Source organism: Phyllostomus discolor, chromosome 1 (genome assembly GCF_004126475.2).
Source record: "Phyllostomus discolor isolate MPI-MPIP mPhyDis1 chromosome 1, mPhyDis1.pri.v3, whole genome shotgun sequence".
NCBI lineage: Eukaryota > Metazoa > Chordata > Mammalia > Chiroptera > Phyllostomidae > Phyllostomus > Phyllostomus discolor.
The window spans coordinates 3370352-3391906 of record NC_040903.2 but is presented as its reverse complement, the minus strand read 5'-3'; the positions used below and the strand labels follow the sequence as shown (position 1 = coordinate 3391906).

Below are 21555 nucleotides of genomic sequence, written 5' to 3'. Positions count from 1 at the left end.
ATTGGCATTTTGGGTTCATACCCCTGGGGCATGGCCCCCCAGGAGCCCCCCACGGGGCCACTGCAACCCTTGAGGACCCCCGCACCCCACACAGGGTCATCGCAGTCCCAGGGACCCCTCGTGGGATGCGCTTTAACGCCGGCTGCTGTGCTTCCGTTTTGGACAAGCTTGTTCTCTTTCTCTCCGTTTCTTGGGAGCCTCGCTGGGGGGCGCCCGGGCGGGAGCCAGTGTTCACGGCTGTGACCCACGGGCACTTGACTCTGTGTTTTCCGCCTCCATTTTCATTCTGAGAGTCCCCGAGGCCCCCTCCCCATGGGGAGCCCGTGAACGATCCGTCTCTAGGCCCGCCGTGGGTGTCCGGGACCTCAGCCGTGGGGTCCCTGTGCCCGATGCCCGTCAGCATCGGTGGGCTCCCCGGGTCACAATGACAACGACAGTGGAGACGGGCTGAGTGTTTCTCTCGCCCCGGAGCCGTGAGCAGAGCCTCGTGTTGTTACGAAGAGCCGCCGTGTGTTTCGGGGTGGGGTGGAGTGGGGGGGGCGGTTACTATCGGATAAACCAGGAACGAGTGCTCTTGGCCCGGAAGGAAGCAGCCGTCCGCCTCAGAGGGGCCCAGGTTCACGGTCAGTGGGCGTGGCGCTCGCGTGTCTGAGACGAGGGTGTGTGTCGGGCCCCGGCAGCGCCTGCAGGTCAGTGGTGAGGAACCAGGCTTGAGGGTGCCGAGGAGGGCCTCGGAGGCTTTCGCACCGTCCCCTGCGCCTCTCTCTCTGCGAGCCCTGTGCGTGGACGGAGATTCCCGCCCCTGGCTCCCCTCGGGCTCCTCCCAGTTCTGTTGCAGCCCGGCCCGGCCCGCGGGCCTCCGTGCGGCCTCTGCGCGGCCCAGCCCCGGCCAGAGCCTGCTCCATCCGTGAGAGTGCAGCCTCCCCGTGCTCGCCGACCAGGCCCTCACCCCCGGCGCGGGCCGACCCCCTGGCCGCCCTCCTCGGGAACCCCGGTGGGCCGGCCTAGCGGGGGGGGGGGGGGGGGGGGGGCTTCTTCCCCTCCCCCGAAGGCTTCCTCTCGGCCATTGCCCCCCCCCGCCCCACCCGCTCCGTGGCTGTGAACCCCGCTTCTGCGTGTCGTACGTGGGATCGACACTGTTCTCCGTGCACATCTCTTCCTCTACTTCAGCGGTCCCGAGTCCGGTCCGTTTTTCTGCAGGACCTGCCACCAGCTCCGGTTTTTCCTGTGACCACATCTGCCCTCACGGGCACCACGGGTGGGTGCAGCTGTGAAGAGGCGGAGCCCCTCCCTCGACAGCGCAACTCAGATTGGGAGGGGCCCCGCTACTGTGGCGGTGCAGAGCGGACCCCGAAACTCCCCGGCCCAGCTTCCCTGCCTGTGGCTCGCTGTGCGCCCCTAAGAAGGCTCCGGCAGAGCATCTCCCTGAAGGGCAGGCGTTCAGTGTTTCGGGCGTCAGGGCCGCGGCCGTCTCTGTTGCAGGTTCCTTCTCGCTGCTGCTGGGCGGCGGCGGCTTTGTTCCGCTTCCACAGCCCGCTGAAGAGGCCAGGCCCCCCTCTGCGCAGGCCACAGGGGCACGGGCGGAGGGCCGGGCGTGGTGCATCCAGACGCACACGCGTCCCGACCGCCCCCGAGCCTCAGCTCCCGTGTCCACGGACGGGAGACAGTGACGCGGGGGGCGTGGCCCGGCGAGGTGGGGGTTCAGGACATCCAGAGGGGAAGCGCCTGCCCCTGCCGGCGGAGACCCCTGCTCAGGGAGGCGCTCACTACGGGGAGAGGCCAGAAGCCCTTACGAGTGTCCGGGGGTTAACTGCTCACACGGCCCGCCCACAGTCCCAGGAAAGAGGAGGAGGGAGATCTCGGGCGCTCCGGGACTACAGCTGCCACTGCCTGCTCTGTCCGGGGCCTCACGCCCGGGCAGGGTGTCCGGCTGGCGGAGCACTGCCGGGCGTGTGTCCCCGTGTGCTGCATTCGCCGTGCGCTCGTCGGCGGCACCAGGCACCGTGTTTTCAGCCTCTTTCTGTTCTGTTGCAGAGACATCAAGCCAGACAACATCCTCCTGGACGAGCACGGTAGGTCTGCGGGGCTCTTTGCGGGGGCGGGGGAATCTTGAACCTTGAACCTGGGCTTGAATCGCCCGCTGGCCACTGAGACCTGACTGAGCACTTTGGGGCCGCGGGCTGAAATCCTGGTGCTCCTGAAAGGAAGGAAGGTCAGGGGCGGCCTCGAGGTGCCAGGAACCTGGGCAGAGCTTGGGGTGCCCGTGTAGGTCCTCCGTGTGTGTCTAAGGGCCAGCAACCCCGGGCGTGAGCTCAGCTGACCCCCAGCTAGCTGTGTCCCTGGCCAATCGCCCCACCCCTCTGAGCCCGGCCTCTCCAGAAACAGAGCAAAAGTGGTGCCGCCTTGCCGGGGAGGTGACGGTCCAGGACAGGACAGGAGAGCGTGCCGGCAGGAGGGCTGTGTCGCCCAGCCTCTCCCTGTCCCTCCCCTGCTCAGGGCAGGGCGAGGGGAAGTGAGGGGCTGTCTGGGAGCCGGGGACCTAGAGGGCGGGCCCTGGGCAGGACGCTCAGGGACCTCCCCAAATAACAGAGGGGCACTGCTGGGCAAAGGCCTTTCAGGCCCTGGACAAATGTCCAGAAGCAAAGTTAAGGCAGGAACAGAAGGTCATGGGAGTAATTCCGCCATTGCATCTATGAGGATGGACACCCAGAGAGCCTGTGGGGTACCTGGGCGTTGCCGACGCCCGAGTTCCCGCCCTGTCCGCACAGCCGCCTGCTCTGCGCTTCCTCACTTTCAACCTCCAGGTCCCCATCCATCCCTCCCCCTCCCCCTCCCTTTCTGCCCTTGTCCTAGACCCCTGACCTCAGCCCTTTCTCACTGTCCTCCCAGAACCCTCCACTCTGAGCTCCCCATCCTTCGCCACCTCCCATGAAACTCGCACAGGCCCCCAACCTGCCTTCTGTGCCCCCCACACCCCTGCACCATCCCCGCCCCTGCCCCGGGGGCCTCTGGACTCGCCCTCTTCCCTCTTCTCCAAGCTCCTGTTTCATCACGTGTCTCCGCTGCTCTGGGTGTTGGGGCAAAGCTCTGACCACATTACTTTGTACTAAGGAGTGAATGGCTTATTACCCACCACCCCGTCACGGCCAGTGCAGGGAGTTCTCAGGTACCCAAGTCTCCTCTCACAAGCAGTGAGTTTCCCGTTAGTGGAAGTATGTAAGCAAAGGCTGGTATGCGTGTATCAGTAACACAGCTGTTGGGCCGGGTTTAGAAGAATGTATGGGAGTCCTCCAGGCAGCGGGGGGGGGGGGGGGGGGGGGGAAGAGCGTTCCAAACGCCGTCGCAGGTGCGGACGTGAGACGGGTTTCCCTGCGTCCGGAGGCGGGAGAGAAGCCTGCGCAGTGCAGGACGCGTCAGCGGGGCCGAGGGTGTGATTACTGACGAGCGACACTCGTCGAAACTTGTGCTAACGGGTCTCACACAATACCCCGGGCTCCTTCTCTCTCTGAGTTTCGAATGTTTTCAATTCTTGCAAAGCAAATAGCCTAAAACTTGGTTCATATCAGAACACTTTATAGTCTGTCTCCGTCCTCCCTCCCGGAAGGAACTCCTAGGAGACCTTGTAAGGCACTCATTTCCCGCTTCCCACGTGTTACTCAGCCCTTCAAGGAGACGCTCAGGGGAGCCACAGCTCCTCCTGGTGCCGAGAAGGACAGAAGCGGGATTCTGCCGTCTGTCACTCCTGCTGTGCCTGCACCCCGGTGTCACCCGCGGTCTGCTTCAGAGGTCCCCCAGCATCGGGGCCCCAGGGCCGGGAGGGAGCAGGGCAGAGCTGGGCTGTCCCCCCGAGGGGACAGAGTGCGGCAGAGGGAGGGGGGCCGGGAGAGAAAGTGCGGCTTCTCCACACGCCAGCCGCGTAGCCTCGCACAGGTCGCTGGTCTCTGGAAGGTCAGGCCCCTCTTCTGCAAAACGAGGGCATCATGCCCTCTTAACGAGAGGGCTTCAAGGATCAACGTGGGATTTAATGCCCACGCGGGACCAGCCACGCAGCCCTCAGTCTGAGGCTCAGCCCGATGGGGGTGCGTTCCTCCCCCTCGATATCAACCCCCCGCTCAGGCCCTGGCCCTGCCGTCCCATCACAGCAGCTGGCGGGATACCGAGGGTGTCCCACGTGAGTTGGATCACGTCACTCCTGGTCTTCCTCGGAGTGAGTGGCAGTGTCCTCGGTCCTGAGGGCCCTGCCCAGTCAGTCCTTCCCGCCCCTCTTTGAGCCCATTGCTGGTCCCCTGCAGGGCCCGTGTGGCTGCCACCCTCTTCCCCAGCGGCTCAGTGGCTTGCTGCCTCTCTCCTTCCTGTCTGTGCTCAAATGTCACGTTCTCCGTCCCCCACCACCCTGTTTAATGCTTAAAACTGCCCTGCAAGCTGCTTATTAGTATTAGCTCCACTCCCTAGATCAGGAGTCGAGGATGGCTGAGTGAACAGAGCTGTCCAGATCTCATAGTGAGTGGCTGTTTCAACGGGACACCTGCAGTGTTGACAAGGAGCAAAGGCCCTACTCGAGCTGTCCTAAGCAATAAAGGATATTTTTCAGCTGGTAGAACTGAAGACCAGTGGCGACAGCTTCAGGCAGGGCTTGATCAGGCTCTGGCCCCATTTCTCGATATCCTTGCAGCTGTAGCTTCTCCGTGGACAGGCTTCATCTCCAGGCTGCCTGGCCTTGTGGCAGCACAAGGCTGCCCCGGTCCTGGGGGGTGGTCCTGTCACACTGGACAGAGACACAGAATATCACTTTAAGTAGCTCCAGAAACAAAGACGACTCTTCATTTCCTGATCCCCCTAGAAAATCATCTCCCCGGTTTTCACTGGCCCCCACTGGGCCACAACAAACCTGAGACCGAAGCCAAGGCTGTCGAGCTTCAAGTCTGTGCCCCCAAGCCCGGCCCCCGCCCCCGCCAGCCGTGCTGCTGGCAGGGCCGTGGGTGTATGAATGAATGGCAGAGCCGCTCAGCCCAGCCCTGGAGGCTGCCGCAGACTGGAGACACTCCAGGGACCCTGCCTGGGTGGGACGCGGGGCATTGGCCAGAAAGGGTTCCCAGCAGAGTCCACGCACCTGGAGGGGCCTCTGGTCATCCCCGAGCATCTCATGGCCGAGTCACACCCAGGACCCCGGACACAGTGCCGGGCAGTGTGGTCCCTCACACATCAGTGCTGGCCGCCGGGCTGACACCTGGGATTTGGCCATGATGCCTTTTCCATCCACCGTGGCTGGTGGCATCAGACACGCCTCTCTCAGGGGCCCCTCAGCAGGACTCATCCCTTCGAGGTGCCCTCCAAGTCCCCCCAAAGCCAGCTTTGTGCACGCCACCCACCTACCCCAAATGTGTCTCAGATGTGACGGTCCAACCAGCCATGTTCACAGCCTGTGCCGCCAAACAGGGAAGAATGTGGGTGCATTTATAGCTGCTGTTCGGGGGTCTCCGTGCTGGGTGCTTGTGCCCCAAATTCCCTGGAGAGCCAGCACCGCCCCTTCAGGAGCCCCCCTGCCTCTGCTCCCCTCCTCCCCTTCTCCCCTTCTCCCCTTTCCCATGTCCTGTCTCCAGCCCCCTCCCCTCCCCTCCCCACCCTTCCCTCACGGGGGTCTAGAACACCTACCTACCTGTGGGAGCACCCGGTCTGTTCCCGTCCCGTCAGGCTGGCTGGAGGAGGGTGTCAACTGCCAGCCCCCTCCCCACTGAATTGGTCAGGGACAGTCCTGAGGCCCCCACTGACCACAGCAGAGGGACAGGGGACAAGAGTGCCCTCCGGGCATGAGAGTCCTCTCTGTGCGCCGCCCCAGCCGTGGTCACTCACGGTTTCCCTGACCCGCAGTCTGGGTGGGCCCGTCTGTCTTATTTACTGGGGGCTCTTGCTGGTGAATCCTCTGGGCCAGGGCCCCTACACTGGCAACCGTGATTGCTTTTATCACGGCCTCGGTGTAAATAGATTCATTTGTTTGTAGGTGATACGCATGAACCACCAAAAAATGGCACTCTGAAGCTTGCCCATGAAAGAGACATGGGTGTGAACATTTACGTTCTACTCTCGGCAAATGTCAGCCGCATGGCAGTGCCACCAGCCGAGGTCCCTGTGCTTCCCGTCAGACGCTCAGACCGGGCTCATCTCGCAGTGCCGATTTCGGGCCCTTTGCCGACCTCCCCCCGTTGCCCACCCCCAGTGCCCGGCAACCTCTTTGTACCCTCTGTCTCTGTGGGTTCAGTGGTTTTCAGACTCCGCGTGCAAGGGCTCTCCTCCAGTGTGTATTTGTCTCTCTGCCCGATTTCACGTAGCATGACGTCCTCCCGGTCCACCCATGTTGCCACCAAAGGCGGGTGTCCTTTTTCATGGCTGAATAGTACTCCACGGCATTGGCATACCACATTCCTCACCCATTTGCCTAAGTGTTTGCAAACACTTAGGTTGTTAGGCTGTTTCCATATCTTGGCTACTGCGAATAATGCTGCCAAAAAGGAAAAGAAAAAAAGATGTTTTCCAAGTATCAGACAAAATGCAAGTGGAGGTAGCAGTTCCGGTAGCTTCTCCCTGCACGGCAGCTTGCAGACTGAGACCTTCAGTCCCACGGGCAGGGCCCCGCCGCCTGCTGCTCCCGCTCACCGGGTCTCTCTCTCTCTCTGTCCCAGGACACGTCCACATCACGGACTTCAACATCGCCACGGTCGTGAAGGGGGCAGAGAAGGCGTCTTCCATGGCAGGGACCAAGCCCTACATGGGTGAGTGCTCCGGGCCCCTGCGGGGTGGGAGCTGCCGGGGGCCGCGGCCTCCATGTGTGTGCGTCCCCTGTCCCTCCCCCTCCGCCCCCAGTGTCCCCAGCGTGTGCTGTGCTGTGCTGTGCTGTCCGGCGGCGTCGGGCTCTCCCCAAGCTGCCGGAAACACCTCCCCTCTGTCCCCTGAGAACTCCGGCACCCTGGGCCCAGGGAAAAGTAACAAGCCAGCCAGCCCTTCTTCCCTCTTGGATTAGCATCCGTGGGTGTTGCTAGAACAGAGCATTGGTGTCAGGCACATGGGCTGTCGCATAGGTGTGCAATGTGTGGCTGCAGGTCGGCCTTTCTTCGTGCCTGTGTTTTTTTTTTTTTGATGGAAGTGTTCTTTTTGGTCAACACTCCGTCTCCTTCCGTTTTCTTTAAGGACGCCTATTATCCGCACGCTGGGTCTTCTTTGCCAGCCTTCAGTACTGATCATTTTCAAATCTTAGCTCTTCCTTCATTTGTGTAACTTTTCCTCATTTTTCTTTCTCTTTCTTTTAAAGCATTGTCTGTTGTCTTTCTTCGTGAGCTCTCTAGTGAAGGAATCATTACTGGAATAATTTCCCATTATTTTTAATTTGTTTCCTGAGTTCTCTTGCCTGATTCCTGAGGTTTTAAATTCTAATTTATGTCGTTCTTTTATGTCTTGTATAATCTTATTAATGTCTTTATTCTTAGTTCTTGATGTCTATATTAATTCCTGATTGTTGAGTAACAAGCCATGTCGAAACTTAGTAGCGCAGGCCCTGGCCCACGTGACTCAGTTGGTTAGGCATCATCCCACAAAGCAAAAGGTCACAGGTTCGATTCCCAGTCAGGGCCCATGCCTGTGTTGTGGGTTCGGCCCCCAGTTGGAGCACGTACGACAGGAAACCAGCCAATGTCTCTCTCTCACATTGGTGTTTCTCTCTCTCTTTCCACCTGCCTTTCCCGCTCTCCAAAAATGAATAAATGAAATCTTAAAAAAAAAAAACAAACAACTCAGTAGCTTGGAACAAGAACAATGTGTCACTTCTCACCATTCTGCCCTTTGGTGGGATGGCTCTTCTGCTGGCTCTGCTTTTGGCTGGGCTCGCTGGTTCAGCCAGCGGGTCCGTGGGGGCGGGGCTCAGTGAGGACCCAGCTGGGATGAGCGGGCCTCTGTGTGTGTGGTCTTCTGTCCCCAAGGGGATCAGACTGTGCTTGCTACCCCGTGACAGTAGCCTCAAGAAGGGGAGCCCGTTTCCCACACGCTTATCAAGCCTCTGCTAGCCTCACATTTCCTGATGTCTGGTTGGCCAGAGCACATCACGTGACCAAGACCAGGGAGCCTGTGGGAGGGGCTACTGGACAGCCTGATTCATTGATTCACTGGGGAGTCAGGAATGAGCCAGCCCACCACACCATCACTGAACTCTTTGAGACAGTTGGTTCCAGTTTGGGTCTTTTTTTTTCTTTTTGGCACGTCATGCTGGTGTGTTCTCAGTGTAACCTGTTGCTCTGCTCTCTGTTCTCCTTCAGTTTGTAACAAAGTTGCGTGGATTTTGACTTGGATACTTCTCTGTCGCTCTTTTCCGTGTGAGATTGTTTCCCGAACTTTTTGACGATTTAGGGCGATTTAGGGGAGCTTTTGCAGCTCAGCAGACTGACCTCTTCTGTCGTGTCTGTGAGGTCAAAACCCAAGGCCACGAGCCCGGCGTCTGAGCTGGGGCTCCCCGGCTCGGTTCCACTGCCCACTCGGACCTGGGCCTGCCCTTCCCGGGTCCGTGGGTCCGCTGTCGGCTAGGTCATGGTTCCGCTCCCAACAGCGTCCCCTTGGGGGGTCCTGGCAGGGAGCACCGCTGCACTGATTGGCGAGATTCGGGGTCCTGGCTGCGCCCACCACTGGTGCAGGACGTGCCGAGGGCCCCTTCCTGCCCCTGCTGCTGGGCTGGCCAGGGTCCTCTGGTCTGCCGGCCAGCTGTGCGGCCCTGTGGCCGGGAACCTTCGGATTCTGGTTCTCTGGTTCGCCCCACGCTGCCGCGCTTCTCCCTGTTTCCCTCCACGCAGGGGCCCCAGGCAGGTGGGCTTGTCACGGTTGCTGCTTCGCTCCTACCCACTGCCACTCCGGGGTGTGTGAGGACGACTTAGTTCGGCAGTGAGCGTTGCCGTGGTTCTCGGTTTAGCTGTTCGTCCGCTCTGTCCGTCCGTTTTTCGCGTGGGCGTACGGAGGTTTGAACACTGCGTCATCACCTCCCCCGAGTCCTCCGCTCAGGTGTTCCTCCCTGGCTTGCTGAATACATCCCGCAAATGAAGTTGGGCAGTAACTCGCGGTACAAGTGTGACTTTGTGGCATTTGCTGTGCCAGGCGCTGCGCGAAGTGCTTTCCGCCCGGCACCCTCACAAACGTGAGGGCGGCCCAGAGCTGGGAGAAGTTGGGTGACTCGCGCAGGGTGACGTGCGTGGCGACAGGCAGCCCCCCTGGGCGAGCACAAAGGCATTGGAGCTGTTCCTGGCTTTACGTGACTTTGAATAAAGCCACTGTGAACGTTTGCACACGGGTGTTTGTAAGCACTCACGTTCTCAATTCTCTAGAACCACCACCTAGCGGGGGATTCCTGGGTTATACGCAAAGTGTACGTGTACCTTCCCGAGAAACTGCCAACGCGTGTTGCAGAGAGGCAGGTCCACTCCCCCTCCCTGTGCCCAGCTCCGCCTCCACCCGTCCCGGGGCCTGCCCTGTGGGTGCTGTTGTTCCTGCCAGCCGGTCTGACTGACGTGTAGGGAGCAGGTCTGACCTGCCGCCCCCTGGCGGCCGGTGCTGCTGAGCACAGTTTCATGTGCTTGTTTGCCGTCCCGGTGCCCAGGTGGTGACACGCCCTTTCCATCCCCTGCCCATGACCTCACTGGACTGTCGCTCCCTCCGACTACGCTCTTTGAAAGTCTATACTTGCACCAGATGCAAGTCCTTCCTCAGGCGTGTGTGGTTCACACATTTTCAGCCGGCCCCTGGTTTGTCTTTCCGGCATCTTTAGAGTCTTTTAAAAGCATCCTCTTCAGTTTCGATGAAGTCCAGTTTTCCCTTTATTGATCATGTATCTGGTGTCGCTTCTAGAATTCTCTTGCTCACACGTGCTCACGAGGATGTCGCCTGGTCCTCCGGCCGAGGTTCGGTGCTTGGAGGTTTCAGCCGGGAGCCCCATCCGTTCTGGGGGTGTGGTTGAATACAGCTCGAGGGGTGGATCTGGCTCCCTCTGGGGGCACCTGGCCACCCCGATGTTCCAGCACCTTCTGTTGAAAGGACTGTCCCTTCATTTTGGGGGGGGCGGAGGAGGGGAGAACCGAGCCCCCCTCACCAGGGTCTGCGCCTGTTCGGGATTCTTGCTGGCTGGTCACCCTCAACGGGCCCCGTCTGGGGCCGGGCTGAGAGGGGCTGTGGAGGGTCTTCTCCGGGTGCTGTCCCACCCCCAGCTCTGGGCCGCCCCGGGGGCCTGCGCTCAGAGGGTCACCCCCCGGCCCTTCTGTCCCTGGGCAGCAGGCCTCCGTTTCCCGTCGCCGGACCCCTGCCGGTCGGTCCGGGGGTGCTGGGAAGGGAAGGGGAGCCCCCGCTCTCCGTCTTCCCGTTCAGCGCGTCTTCCGGAGGCGCCGCCCCTGTGGGCTCGGGGGCGGTCCTGCCCGCGGGCCCTGTCCTGGCCCAGCAGCGGGAAGCCACCAGTGATCTGAGCCCAGGAGGCTCGTCTGCCCTTCCCCGGGGGCAGAGGCGTTGCTTCTCCGGCCCCTCCCCCCGCCCCCGCCCCGTGTCCTTTGTGGGGACAGACCGCACTGCCCTTCCCCCATCAGCCTAGGGCTCCGGTCCCCGAGGGTGGTGTCCACGGGACCCTTTGCCGCTGCCACACTGGCCCGGAGGAGGCCGTGAGCTGGCCTGGCTCTGGGGCCTCAGTGGTGAAAGAGAGAATTGTACATTTATTAAGCGCCCGCTGTGTACTTGGCTGAGCTCCAGGCTCTGGGAGGGCGGGGCAGGGAGGAAGGTGTAAGGCTGTGCCAGGACCCATCTGTGTCCGGGTCTCTCCATCACTCCCGGCAGCCACCGCAGCACCGGGGAAAGGACACTGGGGTCAGAACTCCTAGAGAGACTGCCCCGCTCTGCCACACCAGCCGGATGACCGGGGGCACCGTGTTCGCCCCTCATCCGTGTCCCAGGCTGCACGACAAACCCATAAGTGTGGTGGCTACAGACAGCCGGAGTCACCCTCTCACGTTCTGGGGGCACAGTATTTTCAAGGTGCCGCAGGGCTGAGGCCTCCGGAGGCTGCAGGGGAGGGTCCTTCCTGCCGCTGGCAGCTCCTGGTGGCTCCAGGTCCCGGGGCCTGTGGCTGCATCGCTGGTCTCTGCCCCATCCCTGGCCTCCTCTGTGTCTCGGTCCCCCTCTTTTTCCTCCTACACGGACATTCGGGGTGGACCCTACATCTTACCTGGAGATCCTCACCTCCGTCATACCTGCAAAGACCCTGTTTCCAAATGAGCTGCATTCTCAGGTGCTGGGGGTTAGCGCCTGGACACAATCTGGGGGGACACAGGTCAGCCCGCTATACCCCTTTATGCCTCTCCTGCCCCATCTGAAAAGTGGACATTATCGGAGCGCTTGGCTGGCTGGGTGGCTGAGAGGGCGCGGAGAGGCCGTGCACGCAAACTCTTCTTCACCCAGCACCCGGCGCCCCGAGGCTGCGCTGGCTCCGTCACCTGCACGTGGAGTGACAGGCATAGTCTTGTGCCTGCAATTCAGCTCCAAGTCCGTATGGCACTGTGATTCTGGGCCACCAGAGCAGTCACTCTTGTGGCATATGGGTTATGACATAAATGTTATGTTCTGTCATTGGCCCCAAGCGTGAAGGGGAAGAGAGAATGTCACCTTTCACAGGCTGCAGACATTTGTCCCTGGACTGCCCGTGACAGCCGGGAGAGAATCCATCAGCCGCTGTTTCTACCCCGAGCACTGGGTGGGCTCGGGGCTGGCGGGCATGAGGAGGGGTGTCCAGGGAACCCCTCGGCACACACGGCCGCTCCCCCACTGACAGGTGCATGCCTGCCCCCCACTCGGTCCGAGCACGTGGGTGGCCCAGCCGCTGTGGGGTCCTGGGGGTGCTCGCAGGGAACCACATGAATGCTTGTCTGGGGGACCCTCAGCCCAGAGGAGGACGCGTGTGCAGATGGCGAAGCAGGGAAGGGGGCTGGGGGGGGCACCCAGTGGGATGACGAACCACAGCACCGCTCAGGGCCGGCGCGTGCTAGGAAGACCCCGTCGCTCACCGGACGCCCGACGAGCAGGTGGGACCCGCTCCGTTGGAGTCGGGCGGACCCAGGATGGATGAGACGGGAGAAGACAAAGATGCTGCAAGTGCAGAACTCGGGGCCTGGGGGCCGTCAGGTCACAGGCTGTGGGGGGTGACGTTTAAGGGGGTCCCAGGCTTCTGGGCAGCAGGGGGACGTGGGGAGGCTAAGCCTGCCAGGAAGGGGCACGTGCATCAGAGTTCCACCGATGAAGGTCCCGCCTGAGGTTCCCGCAGCGGAGCCAGCCCGCCGGGCCCGGGCGTTGTTGCCCTGAGTCCTCCGAGCCACCCTCTGGGTAAAGCGCTGCATCCCACCTCCAAAGCTGAGGCAGAGAGTTGGGCCGGGGGTCGGACCCGTGTCCGGCAGCCACCCCGGCACCCAGACTTGAGCATCGGTGCCTTTCCGTCTCGAAGCTGTCTGAACACCCGTCCAACACCCGAGTCCAGGCGCCCCCGATCACAGTGTGGGGCGGTTCCCCGGGGGAGCCTCTGGCTGCTCTGACAACGGCGGAGCGGAGTCGCATCTGCAAACAAATTTGCTAGAAATGACACGCATTCCACTAGATTTTCCCGGAGGCCACATCGAGCAGTTGGAGCTCAGGGTGAGCACCCAGCCCAGTGGGGTGGGGTGGGGGGAGGCGAGGAGATGAATCCCCCCTCGGCACCCCCATCCTTCGCCGCTGTCTCACGAGGGGAAGTTCGCATAACGGAACTAACCGCATTAAAGCCGCATTTCCGTGTCCCTCGGTGCGTTCGCAGGGCCGTGTGGCTACCGCCACCAGCTAGCGCCAGACCAATATCATCGTCCTGCCCCCAGCCCCCGGCAACCCCAGCCTGCCTTCAGGCCCTGGTGGTCCCAACTGTGGGCGTTTGGGGCGGGCCCTGCGGCTGCCGAAATAAATGTGCCTCCGAGACGGCAGCAAGCACGGAGGGCTCTAACACCCCCGGTCGCTGGGCTGCCTGACCCGGTGTTGGCGCCAGAAGCAGAGTGACCTTCACCGAAGTGCTCAGCCCCTTGGGTGCGGTTCCTCCCTCTTAACTCAGACCTTGCCCACCCGTTCCGCGTGCTGGTGGGGTTCACGCTCCGCCAAATGCGCCGGCTCCGGGGGCTGCCCCTCGCTCTGCTCTGTGGAGCAGGCGCCCCCACTGCGCCCACGGGGCACCCCCTGTCCTTTCCTTCTGCCCAGGCAGTCACGCCGGTGTTTCCCACGACGCCTGCGGCTCTTCTGGAGCCGACTCCTAGCTTACGGGGGCTGGAGCTGGTGGCACAGCAGGTGGGGTACCAGCCTTGTGGTTCCTGTCCCCACGGGTCCTCCCGAAGGGGCCAGGAGCGTGAACTGAGATGCATGGTAACTCTCTCTCTGTCCTGTCTTTGGCAGCCCCGGAGGTGTTCCAGGTGTGCGTGGACGGAGGCCCCGGGTACTCGTACCCCGTGGACTGGTGGTCCCTGGGCGTCACGGCCTACGAGCTGCTGCGGGGCTGGGTGAGACTCGCGCCTGCGCGGTGGGCACGGGGGCCGAGGAGGGGGGCGCTCAGGTCACACCAGGCTGGCGTGGAGTCGGCGCAGGGTGGCGGGAAGGAGCCCTGTGTGAGGAGTGAGCCCCGGGTGCCAGTCCCGGTGGCCTGGGTGTCAGCTCTGAGATCCCTGAGCATTAGGGAGCTTCTGGTCCAGTCCCCAGATGTCCGGAGGGGAAGGTCATGTGCTGCCAAGGTCAGCAGCCGATCAGTGGCAGCTCAAACCCGGGAAGCCACTTAGCCTGGTGGTTTCGAGTGCCGGCCTCTGTGTGCCCACAGCGCGGCGCGCCTGCCTCGTGTTCCGCGGGGTGCAGACCACGCGTGTGCCTCCTTTCTGTGTGTCCGTGCCCACCTCCCCGAGCCCCTAGCTCAGTGTCCTGGGGCGTTCGGCACGTATTCTCCCACTATTTCGTTTACACAAAACAGCCAAAGGTGGCGAAGGGAGCTGGGTGGCAAGCAGTGACTCCCCGCTTTGTTGAGCCGGAAGAACTAGGACAAAGTCACCACGGACCCCTGCGGGGCCGGCCGGGGGGGCCGGGAAGTGGGGGCTGTGACTGAGGTGTGGCCGGGTGCCCGGTGACGAGAGCCGACCCCTCCAGGCCACGTCCCCGTGCCCCCAACCGGAGCCGGGAGCGGGGACTCCGGAGTTAGGCCGCTGGGTGTGGATCGCGCCTCTGCCGCTTGCCGGCTGTGTGACCCGCTCAGCTCACTTGACCTCCCGCGGCCTTAACGGAGCGCCCACTGGCCGGTGCCCGCACTGCCCCACGGGCCGGGTCACTCACTGGTGGCCCACGGGTCCGGGCCACCTGCTCTGCCGTGCAACAGGAACACCCGGCACTCCCTGCGGGAGAGAGGAAACCGTCCCCGGTGGCCGCACGGTGCCAGCCGCGCCCGCGCTGTCTCCTGCCCCCATCGGCAGCCCTGCCCTGATCCCGCCCCTGATTCCGCCCGTTGCCCTCCGCAGAGGCCGTACGAGATCCACTCGGCCACGCCCGTGGACGAGGTCCTGCACCTGTTCAAGGTGGAGCGCGTGCACTACTCCTCCACGTGGGGCACGGGCATGGTCGCCCTGCTGAAGCAGGTAAGGGGCGCCGCCGGCCTGCCCGGAGGGAGCCAGGTCGCAGGTCATGGGCCAGCCAGCCGGGTCAGCCCGCCAGGGGACGAGGAGCCAGGGCTCTGACCTGCGTTCAGGGTCACCAGGCCGCTGGGCAGTGGGGTCTGGCGTGGAGCGCCGTCTCGGGCCGCAGAGCCGCGGGCTCTTTCACGCTGCCGCCAGCTCCCGATCCATGGAAACACGTGACGCAGGTGGCGCTGCAGAATGTTCGCCACAGTCGGCCTTTTCCTGTCCCGAGCTGTAGGAGGTCGGGCTTCTCCTGACCTTTTGTTTGCAGGAGCTGCTGCTGCTGTTGGCACAGAGCAGCTGTTCTCGGGGTGTGGAGAGGCAGCCCCTCCACAGCTGGGGCTGAGCCCCTTGGGTCTTGGCTACCAACAAGGTCAGGGCCTCTGGCCACAGAGGTCACCTCGTACCCTCCAGGGTAAATTTGGTGACACTTTGTACGTCCCATTTGCAAGCCAAAAGTCCCAAGACGAGGTGGCCGATTGTTTTTATTTTTCATTGGAAGCCTCAGCGGACACCTGTGAGGGCCAGCGAGTCCCAGGGCCGTAGTCCCCGAGGGCAAATTGAGTCCCCCCGCCCCCCCCGCCCAAAGAGCCCCTGGCCGGGGGACCCTGTGGAAGCAGCCCGACCCCTCGGCCCCTCGCTGCTGCTGCAGAGAGAGGAGCACAGGGGACACTTCTGGGGCCAGCCTCCCGGGCGGGGTGCAGCACGGCCAGAGCGCAACAAGCAGAGGCCCCTCAGGTTCCCACGGCCCCACCCACGGAGCCCCCCCCCCCTCGGTGGCGCCGGGCTCAGGCAAGCAGGGTCGCCCCGTGTCCCCAGCTGCTGACCAAGGACCCTGAGAGCCGCCTGTCCAGCCTCGGCGATGTCCAGAGCGCGCCCTACCTGGCCGACGTGAACTGGGACGCGGTGTTCGAGAAGGCGCTGACGCCCAGCTTCGTGCCCCACGTGAGTGGGGCCCCGTGGGAGGGCCCGCCGCCCTCGGCGGGGTCTCAGCCTGGCTGCCCCGGGGGCCCCCGTCGCTGGCCACCGACCAGCAGAGGTCCACGCTCACCAAGGTCCAGCACAGGGGGGCGCCGAAGCTGGTCTTGTGGGACCTGTCGCAGCCCTCGGGCCCAGCAGTCTCCACTCGGAGACACACACACTCACACACTCACACGCATGCACACTCTCATGCCTGCACACTCACACCACAAGTGCGAAAGGGCGGAAAAGACTTGCTGAGGCCCCCCGGCGGGCAGGTGTGGGGGCGCATCCCCGACTCCCCAGAGAGGTGTTTTACGTCAGAGTATTTTCCAGACTCTTTGCTCCGTTGGATGCAAAAATATTTCCCCAAATCGGTTTCTACCCGAATCCAAGGCTTCAGGTTCCCCTTTTGCAGACGGTGGTTGGGACGCATGGGCCGCAGTGTCAGCTAACCTGGCGACCCTGGTTCCTTCACGGCTCTCCCGACGAGCAGACACCGTGTCCCTGCCGGCTAGGCTGGCACCGCGTCCTTGGAGGCCTGGCCCTGCGGTCCTCTGAGCCCACCCTTGTCCCCGCCCTCCTCCCAGCCCGGCTGCAGAGGTGCTGGTCCGGTGGTCACAGAACCCGGTGCCTCTGTGTTCTGGGCCTGGGCACCCGCCACTGCCGCTGCCTGGGCCTCTGTGCCTCTGCCCAGATGGCCCTCCTTAGGGACCCACCCAGAGGAAGCTGCTCCGCCCTGCTCCCTGACCCCAGAGCTGCCTCTGGTTCTCTGCCCCCTCACGCACCCCTCAGACAGTGGGATAAACAAGCGGGGTGTGGAGGCCAGGCACAGAGTGGCTGCACAGTCACTGCCCTTCCCCTTCCTCCCCCTGAGGGAGTTGGAGGGCTTTGCTGAGCCAACTGTGAGCTGTGTGTGTGTGCCATGTGGTGTGTGTGTGAGTGCGTGTACAGTGTATATTGGTAGGTTTTATGTGGTGTTTTGTGTGTGGTGTGCGTGTGTCATTGCCGTTTTCACTAACGCGCCCACTGGAGGTCATGTCCAGTGCCCTTGGCTGATCGCCCGCTCTGGCGAGGGCTCTCTCCGCGGTGCTCACCTGCCACTCCTCCCCAGCCCCATCTGAACACACTCACGCACACTCACAGACTCACATGCACACTCACTCTCAAACACGCCATCACATACACACTCGCTCTCGCACAAACACACCCCCACGGGTGCCCTCGACCCCACACGAGCACGCGTGCGGGGGACCCGTGCTCCCGTCACACCCGGAAGGAGCCTGCGGTGCGCCTCGGGCCACACCTGCTCCCCCTTCCGGGGACGCCGTTCTCGTCCACGGGGCAGTCCCCCGCCTCCCGCCCCTCCCTCCAGACTCAGCGTGAAACACAGCAACCGGCCCCCGCGAGGGTCTCGGGAACGGGTCTGGACGGGAGGCTGACACAGGCGCCGCTCGAGTGGGCATGCTTCCCGGCCAGCCCCCACCTCCTCCGCAGGTGACGGCAGCCTCGCGGGTCAGCCCACTGCAGAGGTGCCCAGGTGACGTCAGTGCCCCGCAGTGTCCCCTTTCGGTGCGGCTGCCGTCCTCCTGGAACTCCCGAGGTGGGGACCACGCCATGTCAGGGACCATGCTGGAAGGCAGGAGAGGCCTCGGGGGCGGCTGATCAAGGAGCACGAGTGAGTGAGTGAATGAGTGAGTGAGTGAACAACGGGTAACAGCCTGCAGGGTGGAGTGTGTTCTGGGTGCCGCGCCTCGCACCCAGGAAGTGAGCCTGTCAGGAGTCTCAGGCTGGGGGGCTTGCCAGGGTCCCTCGGTGGGAAACTGGCGGGACCGGGCGACCCCGGGCAGCCTGCACCCGGAGCCTTAGAATGAATGAATGGATGAGTGAGTGAGTGAATAAGTGGGTGAGTGAGTGAATGAATGAGTGAGTGAATGAATGAATGAGTGGCAGACCCATCAGGCCAGCAGAGACTCGAGCCTGAAGTCCCACCTGCTCGTGGGGAGAGACGGTGCCCCCAGAGCTGTGATCTTACAACCACGAGGCTCTGCTGCCTGGGTGGCCGGCGTCCTGGGCCCCGGGACAGACCAAGGCCACCCGAGGTTTGGGATCCCAGGTCTGGGAGTCAGGGAGACCCCGAGGCCTCTTGACCACAGTGGGTGGGGGGGCTGCGGCCTGCGGGAGGGCCGGGCCAGGCCCCTGGCTCCTGCCGCAGCAGGAGCGGACAACCAGGACTGGAAATTGGGAAGAATTTGAGCAGAAATGGCCTTTTTAAACTGAACGATTGAAAACAGTATTTACAGAAGAGAGTGTTGGCGCGGGAAGGTGTGGGTGAAGGACGTGGAGACGGCAGACTGGGAGACTGGGCTCAGCCCCAAGAAACGGATGCACATCGGGGGGAGCCCGGGACAGTGATGGGGGGCTCGTCCTCCGGGGAGGGCGGGGAGAGCTGCGGGGAAGCGGGGGACACGGACAGTGGGGGTGCGCTGCTTCTCGTCGGGAGACGTGCACAGAAGTGACGTGCCCCGCAGTGGTGGGTGGGCCGGCACCGCCTGCGGCCTGAGTGACAGGGTGGGTGGAGGGACGGGGGACGGTGGAGAGGAAGCCGGGCGGTGGGCGGGACAGAGAGAAACCGCGCTGTCCTTCCAGAAAGGGAGGCTGAACTGCGACCCCACGTTCGAACTGGAGGAAATGATCCTGGAGTCCAGGCCGCTGCACAAGAAGAAGAAGAGGTTGGCGAAGAACAGGTCCAAAGACGGCGCGAAGGGCAGCTGCCCTCTGGTGAGTGCTGTGGGTGGGGGGGAGCTGGGGGCCGGGGGTGCTGCACTCCGGGGGGGTGGCTGAGCGGGGGGCACGGGGGTGGGGGAACACGCCCCCCACCCAGATACTCTCACTTGCTGTAAATGAGATGCCTCCGTCCAGCACGTGGCCTGTCACCGCACGGAACTGAGGACAGAGCCACAGTCCCCGCTCTGATCGTGTGGTTAGCTCTGACCCCCAGGCACGGGGAGCCTCGCATGACCCCAGGCAGGAGCAGAACAGGGGTGCCAAGTCGTCCTGAGCACCCTTGGGACAGGGTCCGTGCTGTGGAGACAGCCAGGGCCGCACTGTGACTTCCGTGGGCCCCGGGCACGCTGGCCTTGGGTCTGCGTTTTCTAGGCTGCCGTGACACAGTGGCGCAACCTTGGTGGCTTAGCATAAGTGACATTTATTCTCCCACCATTTGAGGAGGCCAGAAGTTCAAAGTCAATGTACCGGCAGAGCCAGGCTCGCTCCAAAGGCTGCAGGGAGGGTCCTCCCCAAGTCGCCTGGCCACGAGTGGTGGTCAGCCATCCAGATGGTCCTTGGCTTGTGGCTGCATCACTCCCTGCCTGCCTCCATCATCACGCGGCGTTTTCCCCTCCGTGGCCCTGCGTCCTTCCTTGAAGGACACCTGCCATCGAATCGGGGGCTCACCCTTCTCCAGTATGACCTCATCTTAACTGGGGACGGCGGCAACTACCCTGTCCCCCAGCAAGGCCACGGTCACCGGTCGGGGGGAGGGGGTGAGGACTTTGGAACTTCAACACGTGTTTCGTGGGGGGGCCCGATTCAGCCCTGCACAGCCCCTTCCCCAACAAAAACTTTTTTTAAGTTACGTTTTATGACCATGTGAGTGTGAGGGTGAGTGTAACTTGGAATACTACGAGTTCATTTTTTCTGTTTCTTTTAAAAGAAATTAGCACATCTCTGGTAAGGCCTGGAGAGGCTAGAAGGATGGCAGGCCCCGGCGCTATGCCGCTGAGTCTGTGTTAATAAGGACACACGGGGGGTGGGGGGGGTGTCCACCCGGTGTGCGGTGACGGAGCACTGGTGACGGAGCACTGGTGACACAGGTGGTTCGTGGCGCCTGTTCCTGACGGGGACGCGCCCCTTGCAGGATGGCCTCGCACTCACCCACCCCCTCGTGCTTAGTTAGGGCCAAGGGGCATTCCGGTGGCCAGGGGGCCAAGCTGATGGTTTTCCCTCCACAACCCACCCCAAAGGGCTTCCACGCGGGATGTCACGGCTTCACACTGAGGGAAACCTCTCTGTCCCCTGGGCCCCCTTGGCCCAGCTGCCCAAGCCGCAGGCGGCAGCTGCCACTTAGCTGTCCCCTGCCCCGGCTCCCCCCCCCCCCCCCCCCCGTTCAGACCAACCTCGGGTCGCTCACCGCCCCGGTCTGTGCTCTCCGGCAGAATGGACACCTGCAGCAGCGCCTGGAGACCGTGCGCAAGGAGTTCATCGTGTTCAACAGAGAGCAGTGAGTCCCTGGGGACCCCGGGGGGGGGGGCAGCAGCCCTCGGACCCTGCGTGGCTTCTCCCCACTCGGCCTCGGCATCCTCGTGGGAAGTGGGGGAGCAGACGGAGCTGGCCCAGGGGTGCTGCTGGCACAGAGGCAGGGCTGCGGGTGGGTGGGGGCCCGCGCGATGGGACGAAACAGCCTGGGGTCGCATCCCATGCTGTGGCTGGAGGCCCCGTGCTCACCTGCCCTGGTCTCCAGCATCGGCCAGTGGTGCCCCCCCGCCTGGCACTGGGGTTGTTACCAGCCTAAATGAGGCTGTCCATACCATGCTTAGCAGAGTAAAAATGTAAATTACTACTACTACTATTATTATTATTTAATGGGTGTGGGCTGTGCTGAGACCCCAGCATCCTGGGCTGGCTAGAGACAGGTGAGGACGCTGCATTGGGAAGGACTCAACTGGGGTCCCTAAAGCCTGACTCAAACGCCACCTCCTGCAGGAAGCCCTCCCTGACCCACACCAGGGTCAAAAGCCATCTCTCCCTCGGCGGGGCTCCCGAGTCACTAGGCTCCACCCCTTGGAAGCGGAGCTCAGAGTTTCATTTTCCGTTAACATGGGAGCGCAGGAGCCTGGAGACGGGCATGCTGGCTCTCAGTACAACCGTATTTGGGTGGGCACGCTATTTTAGATACAAAAATCCCAGCTGTGTCCCCCACGACCACCTTGCCCGCCAGGGTCTCCTCTGCCCACCGCCACCCTGCACAGTGGCCAGTCCGTCGATGAGCCTTCAGTGCTAACGTGTGCATGGGTGGTGTGGGGGCGCCGCCACCGGTACTGACGGGGAGCTCAGGCGAGCCACGCCCACGGTGCCTGCAGAGCTCACGGGGGCCATGAGGCAGGCGCTGTGTCTCCACTGTGCCGATGGAGACGCTGAGGCTCTGTGTGGGAATACCCCACCTGAGCACACCTGAGCTGGGCTTTGAGCGCAGGCCCACCTGGCTCCAGAGCGCTGTGCTCCCCCAGGCCAGGGGCGGGGGGGGGGGCGGCGAGGTGTGGGCTAAGGCTCCCGGGCACTCTGCTGGCCCCGGTGTGTCCTGGACACCTCGCCACCCCTCCCCGTGTCACTAACACAGGCCGGTGCTGTGCTTGCTTGCAGGCTGAGGAGGCAGCAGGGGCAGGGCGGCCAGTGCCCGGACAGCGAGGGCCTCGGCGGGTTCCGGGACGGCTGCAACAACACCACCCTGGGCCCCACCTGCCCCCAGGGCTGCAGCAGCTGAGCCACTCCCCGGGGCCACCCGGCAGGTCGGCACCCATCTGTGCCCACCCGCCGACATCCCCCTGGCTGCCACAGCAAGCCCTGCCTCACCCCGGCCACACCGGATGCAGATGGAGCCGGAGCCGGGGGCCTGGAGCTGGGAAGCCCAGGGTGCGGTCCCAGCAGCCGGAAGGATTCCCTGCGTGACCCTGGACAAGCCTCCGCCTTCCTGTGCCTCAGTTTCCTGCATCTGCCAAAGGGCTTCAGCAGCCCTCTGCCTGCCTCTGACTACATGGCTGCTGCGGGGGGGCTCCTGCTGGCAGCAGACGTGCAGAACACTTGACGCCTGCGAGCG

The 21555-nt window shown here is 63.2% G+C and overlaps 1 protein-coding gene across 2 annotated transcripts in view; it reads left to right on the top strand.

The window, feature by feature from the left end:
- STK32B (serine/threonine kinase 32B) overlaps positions 1–21555 on the top strand; it is a 132706-nt gene extending 111151 nt beyond the window's left edge. For both annotated transcript variants that reach the window (XM_036018702.1, XM_028507371.2), the window contains 8 exons: positions 2035–2072; positions 6678–6767; positions 13465–13568; positions 14565–14681; positions 15540–15665; positions 18330–18461; positions 19898–19962; positions 21102–21555. In XM_036018702.1, coding sequence (XP_035874595.1) covers positions 2035–2072; positions 6678–6767; positions 13465–13568; positions 14565–14681; positions 15540–15665; positions 18330–18461; positions 19898–19962; positions 21102–21222 — 793 coding nt within the window. In that variant the 3' untranslated portion in view covers positions 21223–21555. The remainder of the gene's footprint in view (positions 1–2034; positions 2073–6677; positions 6768–13464; positions 13569–14564; positions 14682–15539; positions 15666–18329; positions 18462–19897; positions 19963–21101) is intronic.